Source organism: Labrus mixtus, chromosome 19, assembly GCF_963584025.1.
Source record: "Labrus mixtus chromosome 19, fLabMix1.1, whole genome shotgun sequence".
Classification (NCBI taxonomy): Eukaryota; Metazoa; Chordata; class Actinopteri; order Labriformes; family Labridae; genus Labrus; species Labrus mixtus.
This window is the reverse complement of record NC_083630.1, coordinates 11,258,533-11,285,021: the sequence shown is the minus strand read 5'-3', so window position 1 is coordinate 11,285,021 and position 26,489 is coordinate 11,258,533. Positions and strand designations below refer to the sequence as shown.

Here is a 26,489-nt window from a genome sequence, read left to right as displayed (position 1 = left end):
TAACAGCCTTCTTATCATTTCAGCTTTAAAACATGTAGGACTACAATATCTAGGTTGTATTTATACTTGGCTTTGAAATCAAATAGCTATCTGCCTGAGATGCACAAGTTGGCTTTGTGTGGGGTAAAACCAAAGACTTTCCTTCTGTCAGGCTGATATACAAACCACTTGGCATCACAAACCCACATGCCACACATGAGGCAGTAAGTAACTGAGACACAGTTTCATTACTGGACTCGAGATGTAGACAAGAGGCTGGGAATGCATGAGTGTACACTGCAGTCGCTCATGGTCTGAGACAACATTGTAGACTGTGGAAGAGATTGTAGTACAAGGTCTTAACTATTGCATATATTACACTGGTTCATCCAAGGGCCCCAGGTCATATTTTGAGTTTGTACCAGTATGTTGGGATTGGTTCAAGTGGCTGATCCAATGATCCACTGCCCTTGGACATCTACATGCTACTATGCACCAGTCATGTTGTTTGTAAAGGTTGTTGGACTGTAAAGGTTCAGATGTTGGAGTACCTGCTCCATGCAAAGAACAACACCGTGGAAAAGGAACACAGTCTGAGAGTTCGGTAGAAGACTTCAATTAGACTACAGGCAGCTCTAGTTCAAATTGAAGGACCAACAATTCTGAAAGGGAAGTACCACTCCTGATAGGAGGGTTTATCGAAAGTCCTACTTAGCCAGTTGAAGATACAATGTCCACATGAGTATTCTTTGATTGTAAGTCATCATGTACATCCTGTTTGCATTGTCGACGTGATCACCCTCGGTCTCGACAGACAGAATCCCAGGAGCCCTTGTGTTGGAATTGATGGCTACTTTGAGAGAGGAGACGTGACATCATTGTCCCTGCTTTTGAATATTGTTCAGAGCAAGTAATATTAATGACGATCTGAAGAGTTTTTCCAGTAACATTGCAGTCCATTCAGAGGAGAGTATGAAGTATCTGATCACAGCAGCCGTCCTCACTTTGGACTGAACCGAAGGAGGCCAGGGAATGTGAAGTCAGAACAACGCTCTTCTCTGTGTGATATTTTCTTTCTTCTTTGGGAAAGGCAAAAACCTAGCCTACCTCTGATTGGATAACTATGATATTCTTATCATAACCATAACCAATCTCTTGCCTTAAACCAACCAACCCAACCAACAGGGGCAACAAATATTTGTGAATCAAGGTAGGACAAGAGTAAGCCACGTGTTCTTAGTTTTTTAGTTCTGCATCATGGACCAATCCAATAGTTCTTGAGTTTCAGACTTAAATAGAATATTATCGTTATTGTTGAGTTTACACTTATTTAAGTGGTTTACCGTAGTCTGAATCTTGCTATTTTGCCACTGTACTTTAAAATGTTTAAGAGGTCTTCCAATATTTCTCACATTGCTTCCATTTAGCTGAACCACTCCAGTTTGTCGGGAATATTTTCATTTTTTCCAAGACTTTTGTGATTTTCTTGAGTTTCTGCTCATAACTGAAAAGTTTGTTGAATGTTTCAGCAGAATTCACTTTTTAAAATGATCAACATTACTTAGAAAATGTGTATGGATGGCTTATCTATTATAGACCTATTCCTTTAGGTACCACTTTCCAAGTGGGAATTGTTTGGGCCATTATTGAGGTCTTCAACAGTCCCTCAGGGATCAGATTAGACATATTTAAAGCTATTGATAGCTCTGAGTGGAGCAAACAGACAGGATCTATGACACATAAGCATCTTTACATTGCTTATGGTTTTAGATTAGTTTCAAGTTTTTTACTGATTGACCCAAAGGCCTTGAAAGGTTTGGTATCTGGCACCAAGCTCTATCATATTCCTTTCATTCTTTGTATTCAAGATCCCTGACATGGATCCTTTGGCAGGTTCCTCCTGGCTAGTCACAGCCCAGATAAAATATATATATTGATTCTTGTCAACACTCCAGAATAAAAAAAAACACTCTACATGATTGTTCCTTTGGCATTAGATCTACCAGCCTTTGCATCCTTCTGATGAGCTCGTTTAAAACTGCTTTTTACACACATTTATACATCTATCTTGAGATAGACAAATGAGAATTTGTATGCCTTCATTTGCACACTTTCTCATCTGTGTTTGAATTCACAGAGTTGATGCACAAGTATATATGAAATATTATAATTTTGTTCCATGAAAATCTGTCACATGATAAATACATTTACTGAACAGTTAGATTTGTTCAAGTATACCTTTTACTTTTTGATAATTTCTTTTTTAAATATAATTCTTAATTTTTGTTATTCAATACTTTGAATTTAAATCTAGATTGTGATTTCAAATTCTCATCCCAGGTGTAAGGATTAATTGAAAGGATAATTCTGACAATTTATCTAATATTAAGATTTGATAAAAATTTCTTAGATGCTATGTAATGTTCTTGTATTCAGTGCTATTATGTAACATTATTATGATGTATTATTATTGTTTGTCATTTTAAGGTATTTAAATTTTTGGATTAGACATGATGCTTTCTGCTACATGCAATTATGCAATTTTAAATGAACTTGATTGCATTTAACATTGCCTTATTTAGACAAACATATAATTAAATATTATTTTAAAATGCTGTTGCAGTGTTCCAGATCCCTCTGTCTTTGAGATAACTAAAAACATATCTGTTGTTCCGCAGTGGCCCAGTCATCAAGAACCTCATAGAAAGGTGAGAGACACACAGTACCAGGACAGTGACGTACGTGTATCTACAGGACAAAAATCTAAGTTGAGTACAATCCAGGTATCTTTAGAGAGATGCAGTGTTGATTTAATTGTCCCGTCTTTCTCATTCCAGGCCAAACGTGCTGGTTTCCTCCACTGCAATCAGCAGTTTCTCATACAGCATGGTGTATGAAGGGTATGGAGGCAAGTCCAGGCGGTTAAAACAGGTGTGAGCCCTGAGAGAGAGAGAGAGAGTGAGAGAGAGAGAGAGAGAGAGAGAGAGAGAGAGAGAGGGAGAGAGAGAGAGAGAGAGAGAGAGAGAGGGAGAGAGAGAGAGGGAGAGAGGGAGAGAGAGAGAGAGAGAGAGAGAGATAAAGATAGAGTTAGTCGCTGTTTCCTAAAAAATAAAATGTAGACTTAGATAAAGGTTATGCAGTTCAATAATCAATAATGGGCCTCCATACATGTGTGGTGGTGACTGTGTCGGCAGAAACCCTGTCATCTGTCTGGATTTTGATGTTTTGGTTTGTTTTGGTTGACTCAAGGCGGGGAGCTGGTGTATTTCCCAGCACACAAGTAAGTTTAGGAGTGGATACAAATCAGCGATTGGACGCGATTCAAACTGGCGAATATGAAGGACGTGGACATAGCGGCGGTTAGCTTGTGCTACCATGCGGTATCTTGCAGTGAGTGTAGGTACACACTTCGCCCTCCAGTGAGTGTGTGCTTCTGGTGGAGATTTGCCCAGGAAGAGGGGCCCACTTTGAATGTTGTTTTTAGAAGTTGCAACGAACAATGCTACTGACTCTACCTTTAAGTCACTTTGACAAACGTTTATTGAGGATCAATGACACCAGCACAAAGATGGATCTATTCAAGAAGTTCAAATCTATTCTGTTATTCTATTCTATTCTATTCTGTTCTGGTAATGTGTAATCATTTCTTTGGGCACCATGATTTGGCGATGTTTTTACATTAAGGTTCTTTTTTTCTCTCTCCTGGTTTAGAGTCTTGTACTTTCAGCACTGACCTCGTAGTTTCCTGTACCTGCCTGAGGTACAACAGCAGGGAAGCTTTCTCTATCTTATCAAGTAACTCTCAATCTACTTGTAAAAGTACTGGGTAATGGTAAAAGCATAAATGCCAGTATAGTAGTAGCAGAAGTAGAAAAACTGACCTTTAAATGTTAAGTACACAGCAATATGTGGGTAAAGATTACTTATGTGTGCCCTTAGGAGCCTGTGGTCACATCAGACCTAGACAAGATGTAGCTAAAAATCTGAATTTATTTCAATGAGAATGTGTCAAGTTAGATTATGAAGTTCATTAGTTGACCAAAAGAGCAAAGAGTTTTACTTCATATTCATTATTATTATTAATATATTTTATTAATCCTGCAACGGAAAATTCAGTTTTACACTCTGTTTGGCCTGGAGCGATAAGAGTGCAGGCCAGCGGGGGAATCGGGAGGAGGGAGGGGCAATTGTGCTTTGTCATGGTATGGGGCAATTGGGCCTTGTGTGAGTGTGCACTAAGAGCGATAGAGCGAAACTTCCTTAAATCGTGCCATTGGTTTTAAGTAACAAGCTAACAAAAGCAGGAGAGGTTGAAGAAGGCTTTTTAGGAAACAAACGGTCAGATACCTGGGAAGAGATGTGACTTTGCCCCACTTCTCAATGCAGAAGCGCCGGAGTCCGTTGGATCCACGCAGTGCAGCGAAGCCTTCGTAGGGCACGCTGGATGTCCCTGTGACAAACTGCAGCAGGCGGAGTCGCTGCTCGTTGTTGAAGCGCTCCACAGCAGCCCAGAACCAGCGCATCACTATGTGACCATCATGGTAACCTGGTGTTTGTGACATGTGACATCAGGTCAGCTCAGGTTACAGGGTTATAACAAAACTAGTATTGACTGATTCATTACTTACTGTATTTGATGTAAATGTACATCTCCAGCATTAGTAACATTTTCATTGTAATAAAAACCTAATTTTTAGCATATGTACAGTAGATATACGCCACAGTTTATTCCAAAAACCTATTCCATGGGACACTGCTGATGCTCTTTTTCAGACTCAGATGATCATCTTAAATGTGTCCAAGCATTTAAGTACTGATTTTGTAGACACACACCCCCTCTATACTCTGTGTTGGTCCTCCAGTCACCGAGGTCGATCTCTACTGTACCAGCGATAACCAGCTCCAGCTCCCGGGCATCAAACACTGACACCAGCCGGGAGTCTACCACCTGTGAAGTAACAACACACAAATGTTTCATTAGCCTGTCTGTGTGTATTACGATGTATTCACACCAGCTAGGCCCACCGCTAAACAAACTGCTAAAGTGTTAAACTTTTGATCATGGCTACAGACTTAAAATCTTTATGCTAGCTATTATTCAGAAAGAAATCCCTACAGAGGGGCTTTATGACCTTATTGAACATCGTCCTAAACATGCTGCTAAAGTCAAATTTGATGTGTCATGTTCTGTCTGAATGCTGAAACAGCTTGGTTTACCTCATAGAAGCCTCTGACTAGCGCCTCTGTCTGCTGCACCACTCCTCTCTCCACCCTCCACTTGGCCATTCGCTCAATATAATCCTTTTTGTTCTTTTCTGTAACCTGAAGGTGGGAGCCCCCGGACTTTAGCTCCCGCTCCGTCACCTAGCAATACAGGAATGTATTGGGTCCAGTTCAGAAAAGTATCTTAAAAGCTTTTGAAAAGACATATTTAAGTAAAACAACACTATGTGAATCACGACAACAACACAGATTCAGAAGGTTCACATGTGATTTAAATGATAAATATATGGCTTGTTCTGTTATGCATCAGGCTGAACATAGGCAGACACACGCGCCTACCTGGCCAAAGACCTCCTCGTTGACAGTGAAGGTGAGGTCCAGGATGTCAGTGATGTCGTTGTCCTTCATCCACTGCAGAGACTGGTGGAACTCCTCATCCAGGTACTCCAGATCAGACAGGTCTGTCGCCCTGAAGGACAAAAAGAGCTCACATAGTAATCCTCAAACCCACACATAGTCTGCAAAATCCGGAGGATATTTTCATTTCAGCTAAGATGAAATTTAAATAAATGGACTAAAAAGCCCAGAATAATCGAGAGAATATTGTGAGGGGTTATCTGTCATGCGTGATTTGTTATGGCTTTCCTTCAGCTAAACACTTCGAAAACAAAGGACATGATTATTGATTTTAGGAAGACTCAATCTAGTCCTGTGCCAACCATAGTAAAGGGTGATGGTATTGATATAGTGAACAGCTATAAATATCTGGGCACTGTGCTGGACAACAAACTGTCCTTTGAGCAACATGCTACGACAAAGAAGGTCCAACAGAGGTTGTATTTCTGAAGAAAAATACATTATTTTAACGTATCCTCTGAGATGATGACCCTCTTTTCTAAAAGTTTCATTGAATCGGTTTTAATGTTTTGTATTATTGCCTGGTATGGTAATCTGGCTTAAGCCAATAAAAACAGACTTGGTAGCCTGGTTAAAGTGGCGAGCAAGATTGCAGGGAGGAGTCAAGTCCAGGTGAGCGACCTCTACAGCAGACAGGTGGTCAGAAAGGCGACTTCTCTCCTGCAGAGGCCAGATCACCCTCTCTATGCAGAGTTTAGTCTTCTCCCCTCAGGCAGACGTTACAGACTGCCTGTGGTGAAGACTAAAAGGCATCGGGTCTCATTTGTACCTGCTGCTATCTGTCTGTTGAATAGCAGTTGAATTCTAATTCCTTGCTCATTGCACGCTGCACTTTTATCATTTCTATCTGGATGCTGGAGCACCTCTGCTGGGTTTCATGTTTCATGTTGTATGTACTTATGCACTTGATGTTTGGATGATTTATTAGTGTTGTTTATGTATTTGTATGTCTCCAGCTGCAAACAAATTTCCCTGTGGGGACAATAAAGATACCTTTGACCTTTGACCTTTACAAGCTTTACTCACTCAGTACTTTTGATTGTGCTTTGGATGTTGAATGTGATTTGTGTTTTTTCCCCCATATACTGTGCTGTAATTTGAGTTAACTGTATACACACTGATGCTTTTACACAACTGAAGTGCCTAACTGATAAATCAAGTTATATGAAGTCTGGAGTGTTTTCTTGATTGTTTTAATTTCTGATAGAACAGAAAACATTGTTGAAAGTGGTTGAATGTGTGAGTGTGTACTGACAGCCTCAATAGGGCCTTGTAGAAGGGTCTGGTGAAGAAAGCATCCAGCAGGTACTGATGGATCAGTGCCAGGCCCAGGATACGACCGCTGAAACGGAACCTGGACACACACACACACCCACACACACACACACACACACACACACACACACGTACAGAGATCATAAGAGCCAAGAATAAAAGCAGTGAAACTAAAATAAGACACTGTCACACATGTTCATGAGTGAATGGACTTATCATAAAAAGTTTGGTGCTTATCAAATATGTGATTATCAGTCGCACTATTCCAGTTTTTTTCAACAAATGGATGAACTGTACAGTACACATTGATAATAAACACTTAGCACCAAAGTTTCACATCACATCATATTAAAAAAAAAACACTCAGATCTTAAGGATCACCTCTGGCGCACAGGTTTTCACATCAACACAATCAGTAATTAGATCGTCTTCATGTTGTGTGTTGTGATTGCAAAGCTTACCATTCCAGATGGTTCTCAACAAACGCAGACATAGGGCTGATTTGAACAGTGTACGTATCGTTTGCAGAGTATTCAAAGAGCCCGTAGTACGGATTAAACAACTCCTGAGACAAGAGGAAGAAGAACTCTCTGGACGGACCACTGTAGTCCAATCTAAGAAGATAAAAAGAGAGAGGAGGGATGAGAGGAAAGATGACGTATCTTTCACATTAGGGTCGCTTGCTTTACCCTCACAGTAGAACTAATGTCATAGCCTTCTTCAGTCAATGTTTTAAAACATGTCTCAACTCTTTATAAGTAATTTTTCAGAAAGGTGAAAAACCCCAATATCACCTCATATTGACACACTAAGTTGAGAGCAGATTTATTGATATTATTTTTGGTCAGTATGAGGTGCCAGAAAAGATGTAACACAAAAACAATATTTTGTTGTATTGGTGATTTGGCAAATCATCATCCTCACATTTTCAAGACAGAAATGACCATGATTTGGAGCGATGCTTGTGTCAATCTTACGACTGTAATTTTAGCATTCAATCTCTGTTGGTCTTGCTCCACGTTTGCAGAAAAATAATTGGCAAATCTCTACTAAATGCCACCTTATGTTTGGCTGTGACTGTGTGGAGCCGGTCAGGGATTGTGCAGATTTGTGGGGTGATCAATAAAACAAGCTGCCTGCTGTTTCTGGAAAGCCCTGGTTATGGGAGTAACGGAACCAAAACAATGTGCATTCAGAGGCTGAAATGCTCTGTAGAGATGAGAGCAACTACAGAATTAGATGTTGTGCGGGTCCATTGGTTAGAATTATTACATTACACTTTTTCATTGCATCTATTATTTTTTATATATAGCTACTAGTTAGGGAAGCATTTATAATTATATACCAATTTTGAGAAAAAACTTGTAAGATATGCAAAAAATGGAATGTGAGCTACAAAATAACACTGGTGGTGTGTGTGTGTGTGTGTGTGTGTGTGTGTGTGTGTGTGTGTGTCTTACCCCTCCTCTCCCAGGAAGGTGACATAGAGTTTGTTTCTCTGCAGCTCTTTGCGAGAGTACGCCATCACCTGGTTAAAGGTTCCCTCCAGCAAGTGTTCTCTTCTGATCAGCAGCCTACAGCAGCCAGGATGAGATTTGTTTTACAACATGGAAGTCTAAATTACATTTCGTAGCCTTGTCTGTGAAGCAGAAAGACAAATCTGCAGGAAATTGGCGCGTTCCTAAAAGTAGTTCAGTTAAGTTTAGGGTACAACATTAAAAATCTATCAAAAACAAATGAGAACGATATAACTTTATAAACAGTATATCCCATGACAATTATACCACCATTAAATAATAGATAAAACATAATTCATTAAATTATTGAAGATCAGAATGTGACTATGATTTTTAAGCACTTTTAACTCTGATGGTCACTTTATACTGGTTCGTTCTGAACAAAATCAAACAGCCACTCTTTATACTGGTGTACTGTATATATATATATATATAATATGTGTCTCTGTCTACTAATGTACAGTATATGTTGTTCTTTTGTCATTACTTGTATTAGTTTTTGCTTGTCATTGTGAGTTTAATGTAACTTGTTTTCCTGTTTACCACCAACCTGCCAAGGGACTACTGATGAAACTTAGCCTGTGGCTATAATCTGGCATATTTACATTTTTATGTTCATTAATGTGCACTGTCCCTATTTTGAATAAATAAATGATCTAAGTCACAAAGAGAGAGAACTGGGAGCTGTTTATTTAACCAGAAAGCTTTCACTTGATGGTAGAATAAGCGTAATATCTGTGATTTGTCTTACTTGATCTTGCCTGGTCCCTGTCCGTAACCCTTTGCTTCTAATTTCCTGTAGAAGTTTCTTAGTTTGGCTTCAAAGTCTCTTCGGTAAGGTGCGGGAGCCCTGGCCCTCTGCAAGCCTGCAAATACATGAACAAACATGCAGAATCGGTCAGAATAGAAGGAAACATAAAAACTAAATAGTTCAATACATAATACTGCAAAAAGCCTTCAACTGAAAAAAAAAAAACCAAACAAAAACAAGTTGATTTAAAAAGTCAAGACTGATTTTGAGGGTTTAAAATTGAATTGTAGAGAGTTTCACAGCTCATTGATGAGTTCAGTTGTTGTTATGGAATGATGTTTAATTGCCCCATCCCATTCAATAACAGGGACATTCAATGCAATCATTATTTTGCTGTTAGTAAAACAACATGATTCAACAGAAAGATTTAAAAAATTAATAAATTGAGCTTACAGAGTGGATATGAAGTGGACTCTGAAAGATTTCATACAGTGAGGCTGTATTTCACATCATTTGTTTTCAGTCCAACTTTTCTCAACAAAAACACAACAAATGAACAGCACAATTACAATTCAGGCTTCTCTGCTGTGACCCAGTTTCAATTCATAGAACCTCCAAAAACATGCATACCCAAATACAAGAGCTGGGTATTGTCCACAACCTCACAATTCAATTCGATTTCAATTCTTTGGGTCACGATTCGATTCAATATCGATTCGATATTGATCAATATGCTTCGATATCAATTTAATAAGACATACAGATGACAGGAATACCCAGATAACTCGTCACAGTACTGTGTTCTGATATTTGTTAAATAATTATGTGTGCATTGTTTGTATAGGTTTAGAACAAACTGACTCAGAAATGTATTTTATCGTTGCATTATTCTTTAATAATAATAATAATAATAATTCCTCAAATAATAAAACATTAAAGTACAGTATGATCTAAAGGGCACAATTGTGCCTGACCTGAATTCACAGCACCCACAGTGGAGAGGGGAATCACTACAACGGGAAAAATCAATCTCAGGATTTCCCTGAATCGATATTGAATTGGGAAAATAATAATTGCAATGCATTGATGAATACATTTTTTAACCAGCCCTACCAAATACACACTCTTGCGGCTGGCTTGAGGATTTCTGCGCTCATTAAGATAACACCGCACCCAAACAGGGCACAGCAGGCTCCGTCAAACACTAATGATCATCGTTGTGAGGTTTCTGTGTGTGTGTGTGTGTGTGTGTGTGCGTGTGTGTATGCCTGTTTTGTGTGTGGTGATTGCATGCTATATAAGTGTGCATCTTTACTGTAAACAGGGCTCCAGAGTTTTTCCACCTTACTTTCAAGTAACTTTTTTCCCCATATAGAAATCTCATTACACATCTCATGATTGGACAGTCGGCTGTTTTGGTATTACTTTGTTACTATAAGAACGAGTTGCGATCTTAAGAAAAGCTCACCTCTACATCTTCTTAAAAGAGTGAGGTGGGAAAGACATGCAGGAAAGGAGCTGCTGGTCAGACTTGATCCAGGGCCACCCGCTTGTAGGGCAACAGCCTTGGTACATGGGCCACAACCTAACCACAAGGCCACTGGCACCCCACAACACTGAAATGTTGAACACTTCTTCAATGTTTTTTTTCTATTTTGTCATAAAACTGAAAAACATTGAACTAAATATGTTGTATTTCCACGTATTCTTTTTCTTTTTAGGTAGGGGAGAACACTGCAGGGCTTCCAGTGCTGGGAGAAGAGAGCCTATGTAAGAGATTTCAACAGCTTCTTTGTTTCATATTGGGGGCGTATACTTTTACCACTGTTAAGTGTGAACAACCAGCATTTTAACACTGTAAGTGAGAATCTGCACATTCATAAAGATTACAAGATCATTATCAAGATCAGAAATGTCAATAAGAAGCTCCAATCATGTGTGATTATCAGGCTTGACGACTTACCAGGAGAGTTCTGTGGTGAGGAGACGGGGGAACAGCGGGGAGAGAAGCTGAAGCCCGGGTGGATCGGGTGGGGTGGAACATAGGACATGATTTCCTCTTCATATAAGCTATAGAAGCAGGACACAGAAATGTAAAGAAAGGAAACAGATTTTATTTTTTTTGTCCAAGCAGAAGGAATGTGCATGACTTCAGTTATTTGAGCAGATGCTGGTAAAGGGAATAGAAGATGTTAGTGATACATTTGGTTCTTTACCTTAACAGGATGACAAGGTCTGCATCACACGACAGCTTCTCCACCCCCTGAGTACCTTCTGTCCGGATGTAGTGGATCTTCTCCCTGAACAGTCAACAAAAAAACAGTCCTCATCAGTCTTTCTATGTATGAACATACATTCTCTTTTTATTCATGCTTACTTCTTTGGCTCTGTTGTCCAAAAAAATTCTAGTGACAGGCTGAGAGCTGGAGCTGAGGCGGGTTGTAAGCCTCCTGACAAACAGTTACACCTTGCACACCTGTCAATCAGGTCAGCTACACACCTTATTGTGAATAACACTTATCCTTTAAATAATCTGAACTGATGAGTTATCAAACAAGAACCCTCTGTACAGTGTGTACCTGTGACAATAACTAATCAGAACTATTTGGTTTTTTGAACCAGGCTGTAACCATGTTTATTTCTGCTGTGAAAACAGCATCAGCTTCTGTAGTCAGCCTCAAGCGAACACTCGATCAACTGCAGAATTTTGCCCGTCTGCATCTGCATAATTCTTTTTTTTTAAGATTTATTTTTGGGCTTTTGTGCCTTTATTGGAGAGATAGGAAAGTGGATAGAGTTGGAAAACAGGGAGAGAGAGTGGGGAATGACATGCAGGAAAGGAGCCACAGGCTGGATTTGAACTCCATACACTGGACAGGCGCACTATCCACCGCGCCACCAGCACTTAATTTTTAAACACAGGAGGCTACAGCTTGACCAAAACCTGTATGGACAGTATTGGCTTCTGCATCTGAAGCTATGAGAGAAGCATACCTCAGTGCATGGTTTCTGCTAAGGCTGGGCTGTCGTTCCTGCAACATGTCGAATATGTTCGGCTGTCGAAGGAATGCCACTATCTTGTCATTGTAAGCTTAGGAGAGAAAGACAAGACAGAAGCCATCAGGCATTAACACAGGACTATCAGAAAGAATAATGAAAAGCGGGAAAAGAAAGAAAGAACAGTATTAGCTGACTAAATGAAGGGTGAGATATTATGAGTGCCTACATGGAGCGCTCAGTTGTTGGGGATCGGTGTGATGCTGGCTTCGTATGGCTGCTACCAGGCTGTTTCCAGGCCTGGCCATCAGAGAAGCCCCCCGACTCCTGGACACATCGGAGGCCTGGGAACAACAGGACACACAAAAGACACTGAGGAACAAGAAAAGTATACACTATATGCTGCCCTTATCACCATGTTTACACGCCATGCAGAATATCTAAACAGGAAGTTCAGTGTTTCCATGGATTCAGTGAGTTACAATTGTTCTACAACATGAGCCCCATTGTTATAAAGCCTGTGTAAGTATACTCTCATATAGCCCCACAGTCAGACAACATGACAGTAATGTGAAGGCTACAACATCATTGATATGTTACATAAATGCACACTGGATTTAGTATTTTGATTACATGCACACAGTGTAGAAATGTGTAGTGGAAGTGAATTGCACTGTAAATCATGCACATACCAGCAAAACTGTACAGCTACTACCTTACACCTTTTGTACATTTTGTGTTCTTTCTATTCTATCACATATTCTGTATTGCTTTTGATATCTTGATCTTATTCTGAAAAAGATACCTGTCAGCGGGGGCACTGCCGTTTTATAGCTTCTTAATATTATCAGAATCAGAATCGGGGTTTATTGCCAAGTACATTTATTATTATATTATATTATTTATTGTTCTATTTCTTCACTAATTGTTCTGAACCATAACACCAAGTCAAATTCTATGTATGTGTAAATGTACTGGGAAATGAAAACATGGTTCTGATTCTGATCGGAATTATACTTTGAAGTTGTTTTTTTCTAAGGTTTCTTAGCAAAAGTATTAATGTCTGAAACTGAAATCCTACAAAGTGACACTCCCAGCAGTGTTGATATGTTGAAACATAGAGCGAACACACGTGTTGATAGTTGTTGAACTTTGGCATTATGTCAAATCTGGTGTTTTGTCTTCTTCCATCAAGTCCCATGTGTGCATCTAAAACAACAATGAATACACTTGCTTATTTGTATTGTGTGTGTATCCAAAGACTGAGAAATCCATGTTACTCTGTACCCTACTGTTGTCCAAATACTATTAAAACATATCAATAAGCCACACACTATTGTTTTAAAACTGTCCCACATACACTCTTCTTCTTCCCTCTATACTCTCCAATGGCTCAATGCAGTAAAACACTGAAAATATTCCCCAACAAATTAACCGTTTTCTTGTTTTTCAGTAACATTTGATAAAATCTACAGTTTATTTTTAAGAAATGCTGACTATGTTGGTTAGAATAAATATTTTTTTTAGATGTACTCTATGCTCAGCTGGTGCCACATGAGCATTACGAAGAGAATTTGAACTACATGCAGCTCTTCTGCGTTACTTTGACACTGCAAAATGTGAAGGATCACGAGACGATAGCAGACATAAGTCGTTCTAGAGTTGTCTAGTAAGACATCCATGTGGATGTCAAATGTAGCTATCCCATTACTCTTGAAACAATACAGACACTTGTGTGTACCTCTCCTGCGCTGTAGCTGCGTAATCTCTGCAGATGTTGTCTGTGAGCGAGGTGTCCGGGCAGCCGGCCGTTCTGCAGAGGGATGCGTGGGTCGATGAAGGTTGTGGCTCGACTGTTGTGGTCTACAAAGAAAGACTGGGAGACAGAAAACAGTGGGCTGAACTTTGCAGTACTTGAGTGTAATCCTTATTTCAAATCATCTTCAAGTTTTAAGCTCATGGGTATTTTCTTTTTATAAATAGAAGTTTTGTTCATTCCATTTATTTATAATCTTCCTCTTATTGATCTTCACACAGGTAAGAATATTAAAGCCTTCGTTTCAATCAGTCTGGACCTGAAATGCAATACCAAATACCTAAATTATAATAAACGTAAAGTAAATTAACTGCTGTGTATCAGATCATTTTCATCATTGCTTGAAAGTTCACTGAGTTCTTTCGGGTATTATTATTATGATTGGCACTAAGAGACTCATTTAAGTAGTCGTCAGTAAAGTCCCTTTCTCTTCCAGCTGACCGATGGTCTCTCTCCAAGTTTCTGTCCAATATCAACCTCTGTTGTACCGTCAGTGTACCTTCAACCTGCTGTAGTCAATAACACTCTTATTTAATGACTCAGGGGCTGCCCGTCTCTGGGTATCTGGTCATATTTTAATGTCACATAGAGACGGATTTACTAAGATCACATGTAAAGAGTACTGAATTGCGTTGACTCTAACAAATTGCACATTTAGTTAGTGTGGGCTTTCAGGTGCAAGGCTTCTGGAGGCGGTAGTATTTCAATTAGGGTTTTGTGTGTTTTGCAAAATTGTAGTAAATTAGGCCCATGCTGTTTAAACGATGCATTTGCAAGAGTGTGTGTTTTTGTTAGTTTACTACTCTGGTATGTTTTAAACATGGTATGTAATGAAAAAAACAACTAATGAGGTCCCCACTGGTTCAAACTACACAGTTAAACAGCTGACCATGATAATCAGTCCAGTGTTTGTCCTTGGATCATTTCGCTGGGTTAGCATTTCATAGTATGACGTAGTGCTGACCGTCAGTTCTAACGTCGACCGCCTCGGGTCCATTGGAGGGTCATTCTAAACGCAGTATGTAAGATACCTTGCCCTGGGGGTCAGTCTTGATCTCCCAGCCGCGGGGCAGCTCCAGCTGAGTGTCGGAAAACTTGTTGAGGAAAACCACCAGGTCTCTGTTATGTTGATAACGTTCAAAGTTCCTGGCATCACGCCGCACCTTCAGGATCATGTGTTTCACACAACTGCTGCTGGTGAACATCCGGTAAGCTGCCTGGAAAGACAAAATAATAATATTAATTAATTAATAATAATTAATAATCAGGTTATTAACTGTCACATTTGTGAAAGTTAAATGGACATAGTGTCAGTGGCTTGTGCAGCGTGATATACTGATACAGTGCTTCCAAATCTTATTATAGACTTTTTTTTAAAAAATTGCTCAAGTAACGACCAAGGCCGCCTATAAGGGGGGAGAAAGGGGAACGTTCTCTATGGCCCAGTCACATGGTGGGGGCCCATGGAGGTTAGCAAAAAAAAACAAAACATGGCCCATCCTACTTTCAAGCAACACTGACCAAATGTTATTTTACACCTACATACTCACCATTACCTCTTAAAGCAAAATGCAAACCCCCTCTTCTTAAATTAATATGATTTTTTTGTAATGTTACCAACGTCAGTGAGTCTAGTTAACTTAACAGTCATGCCAGTTATATCACAATTAGTATAGTCATTCCAGAACCAGCACAAAGTTAGATTGCCAGAAAAGAAAGAAGAAGAAAAAGATAGCTGGATAGGGCATTCGACCCAGCCAAGAACATGTTAACAAACTTATTTCAATCAGCTGAAATCCATTAGCTGTTGTTAGCATGGAGGCTAGTGCTAACAGTACTGATCGCATGTGCATACGTTGATTGAAATCATCCATGTCCTGCAAGCGCCCATTCACTGGGTCCCTGCCTTCTCTGCAGGCGGGGCTGGCAATAACTATCAAGTCCTAATTCACCTCTGAATACTTTAGAGTACATGGGAAATGTCCTCGGTGCGTGCTCGTGTGTGAAGTACTTACATAGTTACTGTGCAACACAGTGAAGAACTCTGGGTGTGTGATGAACTTGACGGCAGGTGATTGAAGGAGATTGCTGATTTTTTGATGATTGACAGGAGAGGCGGGGCCTGCAGGCAGAAAACAGGTGGATTTATTGTGTACAATATTTCCTTTAGTTGGGGGGGGTGAGGGAGGGTTTGCCTTTGTTGGATAGGACAGCTAAGGAGAGACAGGAAATGTTGGGAGGAAAGAGTACAGGACGACATGCAGCAAAGGGCGGAGGTCGGATTCAAACCCACAGCTGCCGTGACAAGGACAGTAGCCTCTGTACATAGGGCAAGCAATATAACCGCTAGACTATCGGCACTCTTTCGTACAATATTTCTAAGCTACTTACAGAGGATTATATGTTCGATTAATACATCAAATTTGATAATAAGAGGGTGTAAAAATCACGACTGAAAATGATTTACACAGAATATAACCAGTGAGTGTTAATGCCAATAAAGTAGGTCGGTTGTGTCATTCATGAGAATGATAAACACCAGAATGATCTCATTTGTCCTAAAAAGGAACTAGCTTGTATCTGTGATGAGCCTCAGTTACCTATGCATGATTATGATTACGTCTGGGTTCATCTCTTGTAACTAGCGAGTGCATATTTCTTGATGTGTTTGTCCTTTTTCCTGTTTGACAGAGCAGCCTCTTTTGTGTTAAAAAAAAACCTTGAGTGGTCAAGACTTCCTGTACATAAGGGGCATTCCCACTCAGTCTGCAACGCTGATGAAAGCTGCTTGCTGAAACCCGTCCGTTGGTGATCTGCATGCTGCTGCTCTGCCCAGATTATAAAACGACGGGGGACACTGAGTGTGCTGACTTTCCTGTTTTCTTGTAAGTATTTTTGTGGTTGTGCACCTGAAGATTTGTTACTGTTTAAGAGTGTGCTCCTTTTTCTGCTGTTCCAGGCTCAGTTCTGTACCTGTCTGAGGAGAATCTGTTTCCGTCTCTGTGCTGCTGCTCCGCTCTAACCTCGGACCCCCGCCATCTTCCTCTGTGGCCATTGTCCTCTGGATGTTCTGGTACCTGGGGAAAAAAAAAAAAAAAAAGTTGTCTTCAAATAGGAGTGTGAAGATAGAGACACTAAAACATTATCAGGGTCTGTCTGTCATGAGCTGAACATCTTTGCATTTTGTGCCACACAAATACATTTGGAGGTTTGAGTTTCCTTTTCAGTCACCAGATGTCAGACTAACCTTACTGTAGACTCTGTATCCAGCTCACCACTCTAAGCACTAACACTTTCTCCTTCCTCTCGATCCTTTCTGAACATTGATCCTGAGGACTGTGTATTCTCTGGTTACGATGAAATGGATGACATTTCTATCTTTCTTACCACGAAAGAAAAATCTTTGTTTTAAATCCCAAGAAATGTATACACAACACTTTACTGTTTGTATCATGTGTACCAATTCTATGAATTTTATATTTGATTTTATTGCTACCAACAAATCAAAATGTTACTGTTTTTCTAAGAAAGATGTAACTCTAAAAAACAGAACATTCTAATAAACAGTAAAAAAAAAAAAATTTCATGATATGACGCCATATTTTTCTTGATCCCCGTCCCCTGCTGCCACATGTCAATGTGCTCTTGGGTAAGTTGCCCCCGCTGATTTGTCAGCAGCATGCAAATGTATCAGTTAATGCTGATGGTCACTTTAGCATAGCAGCTTCTGCTGCCAGTGTGTGACTGTGGTGTGACTGTGTATGTGTGACGAGCGATGTAAAAGCGCTTTGAGTAGTTAGAAGACTAGAAAACCATTTTACAAGCTCAAGTCCATTTACCAATTTACAACTGTTTAACTTGAAACCTCTCATACCCTTTCATCTTGTCATGTTATAAAACTTTCTCACTAGAACACAACGCCTTACAACCATTACAAGGCTTCTTCTTATCACATGATAAACTGTAATGTTTATAATACTTAAAAAAACAAACGTTGTAAGACCAAGATCATTTTACGCTACGTTTTAAAGGAGGTGTTAACACATCTGGCTATGTCATGAGGTCGGTGCGTAGGACGTAAAACTATAGTCTTTAAAAGAGAAAATCCTGCACACTAGGGTTAGGGTCACCATTTATAACTCAACTACTTAAGATCTTGGTGGTGGAAAATGTGGTGGAAAAGAGCACACTTTAAACGTTGAGGATGCTGAGCAAGAGTAGTGCGCAGGATTTTCTCTTTTCAGGGCTAACATTAATTAATTAACTCAATTAACCTTTATTTATACTCGAGAGATCATTGAGGGGCAACCCTCATTTACAAATGACTTCGAGTCATAACAGAATTGATAAATAGACGGACAACAAATCATTAAAAGAGAAACACATAAGCAATATGAGTTATAAAGATGACAAACAAGGGTCATGTGAATGTGACCTGATCTCTTTTGATCATATAAAAGTGCCTGAGACAAACCATGCAGGAGAAGATAACTGAAGAGAAATGTTTCTCCTTCATGTAGTTTCAACTGAAGGCTGTTTGACAACATTGATGGATACACGAGTGCGGCCTGAGTATCTCTTTCTCTCTTTGTGAATTTCAGTCTGACCTCCTGTTGAGCTGCTCCATCTGCTGCGTGGATCCCGAGCGGGGGATGCTGTGGTTACACTTGCCGCCCTGGCTCGGTCTCTGCCAGGTTGTGGTCCGGTTGACGTGGTCCACATAAAAAACTCTGCCATGGCTGTCGATTCGAGCTTCCCAGTCTGTGTCAACAGAGAGTTGGTGAGAATTAAAGAAAGAGTGTTTCAATTAAGTACTGCCCAAACTCGCAGTAGATTAGTAAGGTACACACATAACTCAAAAGTGTCACTATTGTGACCACAATTTTCAAACATTTCTGCTCTGAACATCATCCACTCACAGAGATTGAGTTTCTACTTTAGAGAAGTTGGTTCTTTTCCCACTGCTTTGATGCTGTACATCATAAAAACAAAACTCTGAGGAGAACTAATCCCTTCATGCATGGTCGGATGCCTGCCTCAGAGATCACTCCGACTTTCAGATGTTTTCTGACAAGCCGATTGGATATAAGCTTATCTCTCTACTCTGTAGAATAAAAATATAAGAAATGTGAATAAACTGTGAAAATACAGCAACTAATAGCCAGTGAGGGAATGCTTGCTTGTCTTCATATCTGCTGAACAGTGCAAATCAGGGAAAGGGTTCAATTTAGGATCAACTCGAGGCTTGTACAACAGAGCTTTCAAGAAAATCTTTCTGAGATCCCAGGAGGAAGTTTCATTAGAGTACAAAAATATCTCAATCAATCTGTCATCTTGTTGTGTCGAACCTGTTTGGCAAGTTCGACTAACATCTTCAGTAAATTAAATTTAACATGACAATCTACCTGATGAGAGTCAAGTACTCACTTTTGTTTGCAGTAAATTCACTAAAGGGAACTACACTGTTGGGCATAATTCTCTGGGGATTTGTTAAAAGGAGCTTTGATTTCCATGATCATCTGACTGCAGCTGTCAGTCGTGCAACAGGAATAGTTTAAACTAGGTCCTCAAAGGAAGAATGTGCAACATCAACAGCTCGAGACAAGGACGATTTTGTCCGCCGCTTGCGCTAAGTGCTTGATTATGGAGCATTCCAATTGAATAAATGCTTTGAGGGGAGAGCGGTTGGACGTGTGTTCCTGTAGCAGAGCGGAGGCTTCAGAATAGCAGAGGTGACGCCAAACAACAGTTTGTTTTGGTTTCATGCTGGTGCTCAAGGGCGACATCCCCTGGATCAAAAAGTGGCACATTCTTCCTTCTAACAGGTAAACTCTACTCCATCTTTGACTGAACATTGTCATGTAAATTATTGTGGTGGGGAGAATGTTGAAAAGATTGTAGAACTTCCCTAACAAGCACACCGTGTTTCTAACTCTAAATAATGCACAATATTGTCAGCACTTTTTTTCACGGCTGATTTGTTCAAATTAATTTTAAGAAGAAAATAATTTGAGATGCTGAACTCCAATTTTAACCTCATAATTGAATTTTGATAATACTTTTCATACAGCTATCATAATGTATGGTATTTCATATAAAGTGGTTTACACAGTTTGCAAACAGTGATTGAAAAGATTACAAATTGTTACTGTTACACTGTTACCAAAGTATTTCTGCCATCCTGTAGTTCTGCTCTCTGTTGTCAAAAGAGTAGAACTACAGGTATCGGGATATCCCCCCCCCCCCCCCCCCCCCCCCCCACTCACCCCATCATCCCCTCAGCGAAGAAATCATGCTCCTATCTTTGTGAACCCTCTTACCCAATAATTTCATACAGAACCTCTACCAAAAATGGATTCAAGGAAGATACTATGAGGACATATTTACCTACATAATTATGAATGACACGTTTGCAATTTACCACCCAACAGTACTGCTCAATCTGGCAGCTCTAATAGTTACAGAGCTGTCATGATTAAGTGTGAGTAGAAATACAACTACAGCTGTACCCATAGTTTGTGTGAAGTGTTAGACAACTAGTGTCACAGCTTTTCTCCAGTCTGACTAACTGCTAAAGGAGGAGGTAGCAGATGAAGGCTGCCCCCTCAGGAAGGAAAAACCCTCTGTTGGTCGTCACGACTCCTCTGCCTACACAAACACACACACACACATACAGGACAGCGTCTTTTTGCCGATACCCACCATAATTTGTGAAGAAGTTTTCCCACTTTGGTTTTGTAGCCATGCTTCTCATGTTCTCCTCTCTAACAGAGGGAACCCACGCATGCACAGGGAGAACATGCAGACTCCATAAAGCCCGGCCCTACAGGGGATTGGAACTATGAGCCGACAGTGCTAACCACTGCACCCCCGTGCAACTCACCCTCTGACATACAGCCCCATAATAACACTGTTTTTTAATTTCTTTGAATTAACACAACCAAAGAATACAGGGTATAGAATGCAGCTGGGGGCAGCAGTAGCTCAGTCTGTAGGGACTTGGGTTGGAAATTGGAGGGTCGCCAGTTCAAGGCAAGGTGCGGACCAAGTCTGGCCAAGTCTGGCAATTGGTGTGTGAGCTGGAGAGGTGCCAATTCAATTCCTTTCCTTGGGTGTGCCAGTGAATTCCCACCAGCTCAGGAGTGCCCGCTGTGGGTACCCCCCCTCACTCTGACATCTCTCCATTAATGCATGTCCATAGGATCCTGTTTGTGCATGTGTGTATTTCAGCCTATGTGTGTGTAACATGTTCAACAACAGTGTGTAAAATTGAATTTCCCCTCGAGGGATTAATTAGGGATATCTTCTTCTTAGCCATTATATGCATTTAAAATTGTAGTTCAAATAATGGAAATAATAATTTAAATAATTAATGCATCGATTGAGAACACTGAAAATGAATTGACAAGATTGGTACAAGGCTTATATGTATTATTTTCTAAACTGGTATGAAGCTATTGATGTTGGTGGTTATTCACAGGAAAGCAGCAAGGCTGGCTTTGTCTCATTCAAAAAAACTACCAATCAACATCTCAAGAGCCTAATTATTCACTTAATTAACTTTGTGTTTTCGTAGTTAAATTTGAACACCAACATAAAACCTCAAATTTATCATTTGTTGTTCCACAATGAGTTAGGGTCAGGCTCTATATCAGGATGTAAGCTCTGTGTGAACAGGTTTTGGCCTAATGTTATCTTACCAGTTCATCTCTCTGTGATGGCGAGGTGACAAGAAGCTGCACAAACTCTGCCTGACTGTATATTTGCCAAGAAACAAGTCAAGCATGAAGACCTCCTTTAAACTCCAATATTTTCTTGATGCCTTTGTGCATTGATTTAACAAACATATTGGCATATTTCTGAGGATCATAAACTGTTGATGTAAAAAAAAAAGTTTTCACATTTAATGCAATGCATGCATTTTAAGAAAATGCATTAAAAGGACATAGTCCCGATTAAGGGATTCTCAGTTCGATGATGAAGTGGAGTACAGGTCCCCTGGCAGCTGACTTTCCTATTTTGACCTTTCAAATACCAGCGACCCTTCCAACATCCAATACTGAGTGCAGATCCCATTGTAAAGCAAATAAAAAAGTGCAGTACATCAGCCTAAAGAAGTGGACACACACAGGGGGGAAGGATGAGATGATGATGGCAGACACAGAGGAGATGGGAAATGTTAAAAAAGCAGAGATATTCATTGCTGCATGCAACTGAGTGAAACAGACAAAAAGCCACAGAAAACCAAAGGGGCAGGGATGTTACTCCAGAGTAAGACTTGGGTGTGTTGGATCTTACTTGGAGGTAAGGCTGGGTCAGTGGCTGCAGGAAAATGGTTTAGGTCATGGCTGGGTCGCAGGACTGGAAGATGGCCGACAGGAGGGGAGAGGTCTGAGCCTACAGGACATTAGAGAGACAGTTGGATGTGAATGATCTGGGGATATACTCTACCATCTTTGGAATGGACATCTGACATTTGGGATTTTGAAACTCCATCATTTTTACATCACCAATTCCTTGAAATATCCTTGGAATGTCATGTCCATACTTGGATGTATTGCAGAAAATGATTTTTGTCCTGTAGGCAATGCTGATAGTGAGTGCATGATGTGGAATCCCCTTTTGGTGTCAAAGGAAGTTGCCATGGTTCTCTTATTTCTTCTTTACACATGCTCCATATAGATGGAGAACATTATTTCCATCGCTATGCTGATGACACACAGCTGTATATTTCTTCGGACCATTTAACAACTTGTTTTGCTGCCATGAGCTGCTGAATGAAGACACTAATGCTTGAATGAAGTTATGAGAAATCACAGATGTTATTACTGGCTCCATGAACAAAAGGAGAATTAGCTTCCACCAAACATGGCAGTTTCGCCTTAAAGGTTTAATTAGGAGTCACAAGCCAGTGTTTCATGGTAAACACAGACTTAATAGAGAAGATGACTGAAGTAGCTCTTTTTTAACCTATGGATTTTTGCAAAAGATTTGCTCTCCCAATTTCAACAAGATGAATTCCTTAATTTCTAAAAAATTAAGACCACTGAAGTAAATCAACTAACCGCAATAAATTCAGAACTCTGCAGGCTTGTAGGAAGAACAAGAAAGAAAGATTCATCTAATCTGTACTTGGATTGATTCTAAGTTTTGTTAATTGTCCAAAAGGATCTTAAGTGTTGGTACTAGTCTACATAACTTTGTTTTCTGATCGTGTTACACAGCCTCTAAGATGTTGATTTACTTTTTGTGGAAGAAAAGACAAACAAACAAACAAACAACAACAGGTTAGCCATCTTATTCTGTTTCAACAGAATCTTGTGTTCTTAAGGAAGGGACAGGTATTATACGTTTTCTTTTTCCTGCTTTTGTTTGCTCACGGACAGTGTATTAGTACTATGAGAAAATATGTTGTGTGTTATTGTGTTGGAACCATACACTGACATGAGCAAATAAGTCAAATATTAAATGAAATGAAAGATCCTCTGCAGCTGTTTTTCAAATTAGAAAGTAAAACACAAATGAGAATATTTGGAGTGACCCAAAGATAAGTATTAACGATAATCAGTGGTCTCCTGACACAAAGCTTTGACATTTTTCTCTTAAAGCTTCTCCATCTTCTATTAAGACACATATTGTGAGTGCATATAGGACTCTGCCTGCCAGCCACGCTCCAACCTAATCAGCCAACTCAACTCACCTGTGCACGCAGCTGCCGCTCATCTGCAATCATTCCAGTATATAAACCTCTCCTGTTCACTCAGACACTGCCAGAGCCTTCTTCTTCTCAATGCAAGACTTTCTAGCACTCTCACTTGGACTGATTACCTGTTTCCGACCCCGGTTGCCTCTGACCAGCCAGCCTTGTCATATCCTGAAAGTAGCCCCCGCCTTCTGTCCCCAACGATGAGTTCTGTCTCTGCCCTCCTGGTTCCTGTCTGCCGTTCCTCTGGCTTTTCCCTGAATCAGCTCCTACAGCGCGACTGTTTTCCTGTCTGGATCTCTGGATTCTACCTGCTGACCTGCTGGCTCCCCGACAAGCATTACTTTTCTTCCTGAGTCAGCTCAAGGACTCAAAAGCTCTTGCAGATTTTTATTACTGAAATCTGTTACCTGCCAGTTGAACCTTGAAGGTATAAGTAAAGGTTTTAATCAAAGATCTTTTTCTCCCCATGCGCTGCATTTGGGTCCAAACAGAACCCATAACAAATGGCATAAAATGATTATCTGTCAAATACAGTACGTACATCAACTTCAGTTGAGGACCTCAGGGTTGTATATTTGAAAATTCCAGCTGAGAAGTCACACAGGATAAGCCAAATCTGTGATTGAAAGAACATGAGTTACAGAGAGAGTCTTTTTCAGGACTTGACAAGGCTCTGTTTTATACAACCTTATTGTTACTGTAAGTACTGTACATCACCAATCTCGTAACCCTTCTGCATTCATCGTCTATCGCCGCCTGATAGATGTTGATGATAGATGTTAAGCCTCAGGGAACAGATGTTAATTTCTCTGTAATTCTGATGAAGCCCGGGGTAATGTTGAACGACCTCCAGGCAAGACTTCCTTTTCCATGCAGCGGTTACTTCTGCAACATAAGCGCCATGATTTCTTTGTCTATAACATCCCAAGGGAGCACCCGTTCATCTGTTGAGTCTCAGTTCAACAACGAAATACTGATTCCCACAGGCCTTATATCATCACATAAACATTATGTTTAGTATTTGTAGTTAAATATGTTTGTACAAATTACAGACACGGCCAATTCACATGGTATAGTGATCACAGATGACCACTGCTGTGTTACAAATTAATTTAATCCCTCTAACTTGTGAAGTCCAGCATAGACTTCTAAAATCACTCCTGGTTTCTAGCAGAGCTGTCCAGCAAGAACCCACAGAGCCAAACACACAACCTCAGCAAATTAAGCCAAAAATAACACTCACAATGACTCTCTGCAAATATCTTTCTAAAGCCACTACTCTACACTACCCACAGCATTACTCACCCACTTCCTTGTTCCTGCTGCTTTTTGGTCTTCCACCGTGTTAACGTCATGCTAGGGGAAAAGGAAAACCCTTTTCTTGTCTTCCTTGCACCACGTCAAAAATAATTAGCTTTTACAATTTAAAACAAACTCTTTCACTGAGCTCAACTTTTAACATCTCAAAGGAGATATTTATGATCGTGACAATGCATCTTACCTGTGTTACTGTAAATATGTAACGTAATGACTTACGGAGAGTGAGATCCATCATCTCAGAGTAAAAACTTCTGGACTTAATCTTGATTAAAGTCCAAAGGTAGCTTTGAAGTGTGAGTACATTCTGGGAGATAGCATAACAGGGGTTGACATTAAGCTAAATTTGGCCTCCGGGCCACTGGTTTTCAAAGATCACTGGCCCGACTATTGTAGGAACGTTACTTTTGATTCGAAGAATAACAGTCACCAATTTACTCTTGAACCATTCTGATGCAAAAGTAAATTACAACTTTTATTTAATTAATTGAGCTCTAATTGTATCAAATATTGTGTATTTTTCTTATATTTATGTGCTCATGTTTATTCCATGTTGGTCACTGTAAGAGTCTACTTAATCTGATATTAATGAGATTTGAACTGGGCCGAGCGGGCCAGCTGAACGTGCAATCAGCTCAGGACTCAGCCCTGCATAACATTATTTTAAAAACAACAAAAAAAACCTTTAGGTGGAGCATGTTCTGGTGCATTTTGAAAGGACCAGGAGGTGGGAAAGGAAATAAAGTCATTAGAAAAAACAAACCTGGCAGGGAGTCTGGCAGTGTGCTGATTGCATTTCAGAGGATGGAATTTCATTTTGTTTCTTGAATACTCTGTGTGTGTGTGTGTGTGACCTACTTTTCTAAGTCCAACAGTCGTCATGTAAAATGTACAAATAACAATACTAACCTTCTTTGATTGTTGACAGAGCAGAAAGAAAAAGAAAGTGATATTTATTTACTTGTTGTGTACTGTGATTGTGCTGCCCATAATGTTTGTTGTGTGCATGAATTGACCAGGTGGCAAATATGTTTCCCTTGCTGGGGATCAATAAAGTGTTCTAATCTAAGATCCATGGCTGGAGTCCCACTGAGGATGTTACGCGTGTCGTAACTACTAGACCAGTGGTTCCCAAACTTTTTACCTTCAGCCCCATTAACGGTATCTGAAAAAAAAGCTAAAGCCTCTCCAGGACTTTCATGAAAAAAGGTAATAGACTGTTGGCTGTCAGCCAGTTCCCATGGAGAGAGAGAGCCACCCTCTTCCATGCCCATGTATTTAATTACAGGGTGTCGCCAGGAGATGGCGCTTCCCTCACAAGAACACATCAACCTACTAACAGTATACCTTATTTATTATATCAATTTATATTATATATATATATAACAGCTTTAGGTACTAAATGACTGAGATCAGCCTTATATGAATACTGGACCTCCTATAAAAATCTTAAAGCCTAACTGAATGAACTTAGCTGTCATTCTAACTCAG

At 40.0% G+C, this 26,489-nt stretch overlaps 1 protein-coding gene across 1 annotated transcript in view; it reads right to left on the bottom strand.

Annotated features, from left to right (window-relative positions):
• Nucleotides 1–2,231: 2,231 nt before the first annotated feature.
• Nucleotides 2,232–26,489, bottom strand: part of LOC132994269 (E3 ubiquitin-protein ligase HECW1) — a 56,869-nt gene continuing 32,611 nt past the window's right edge. The window contains exons 10-28 of the mRNA XM_061064510.1: nt 22,274–22,366; nt 18,583–18,736; nt 16,949–17,052; nt 15,991–16,097; nt 15,007–15,192; nt 13,901–14,035; nt 12,389–12,503; nt 12,157–12,253; nt 11,379–11,462; nt 11,126–11,232; nt 9,163–9,277; nt 8,355–8,468; nt 7,356–7,508; nt 6,875–6,973; nt 5,542–5,671; nt 5,197–5,343; nt 4,813–4,927; nt 4,327–4,525; nt 2,232–2,919 (exon numbers count right to left, since the gene is read on the bottom strand). Coding sequence (XP_060920493.1) covers nt 2,808–2,919; nt 4,327–4,525; nt 4,813–4,927; nt 5,197–5,343; nt 5,542–5,671; nt 6,875–6,973; nt 7,356–7,508; nt 8,355–8,468; nt 9,163–9,277; nt 11,126–11,232; nt 11,379–11,462; nt 12,157–12,253; nt 12,389–12,503; nt 13,901–14,035; nt 15,007–15,192; nt 15,991–16,097; nt 16,949–17,052; nt 18,583–18,736; nt 22,274–22,366 — 2,366 coding nt within the window. The 3' untranslated portion in view covers nt 2,232–2,807. The remainder of the gene's footprint in view (nt 2,920–4,326; nt 4,526–4,812; nt 4,928–5,196; nt 5,344–5,541; nt 5,672–6,874; nt 6,974–7,355; nt 7,509–8,354; nt 8,469–9,162; nt 9,278–11,125; nt 11,233–11,378; nt 11,463–12,156; nt 12,254–12,388; nt 12,504–13,900; nt 14,036–15,006; nt 15,193–15,990; nt 16,098–16,948; nt 17,053–18,582; nt 18,737–22,273; nt 22,367–26,489) is intronic.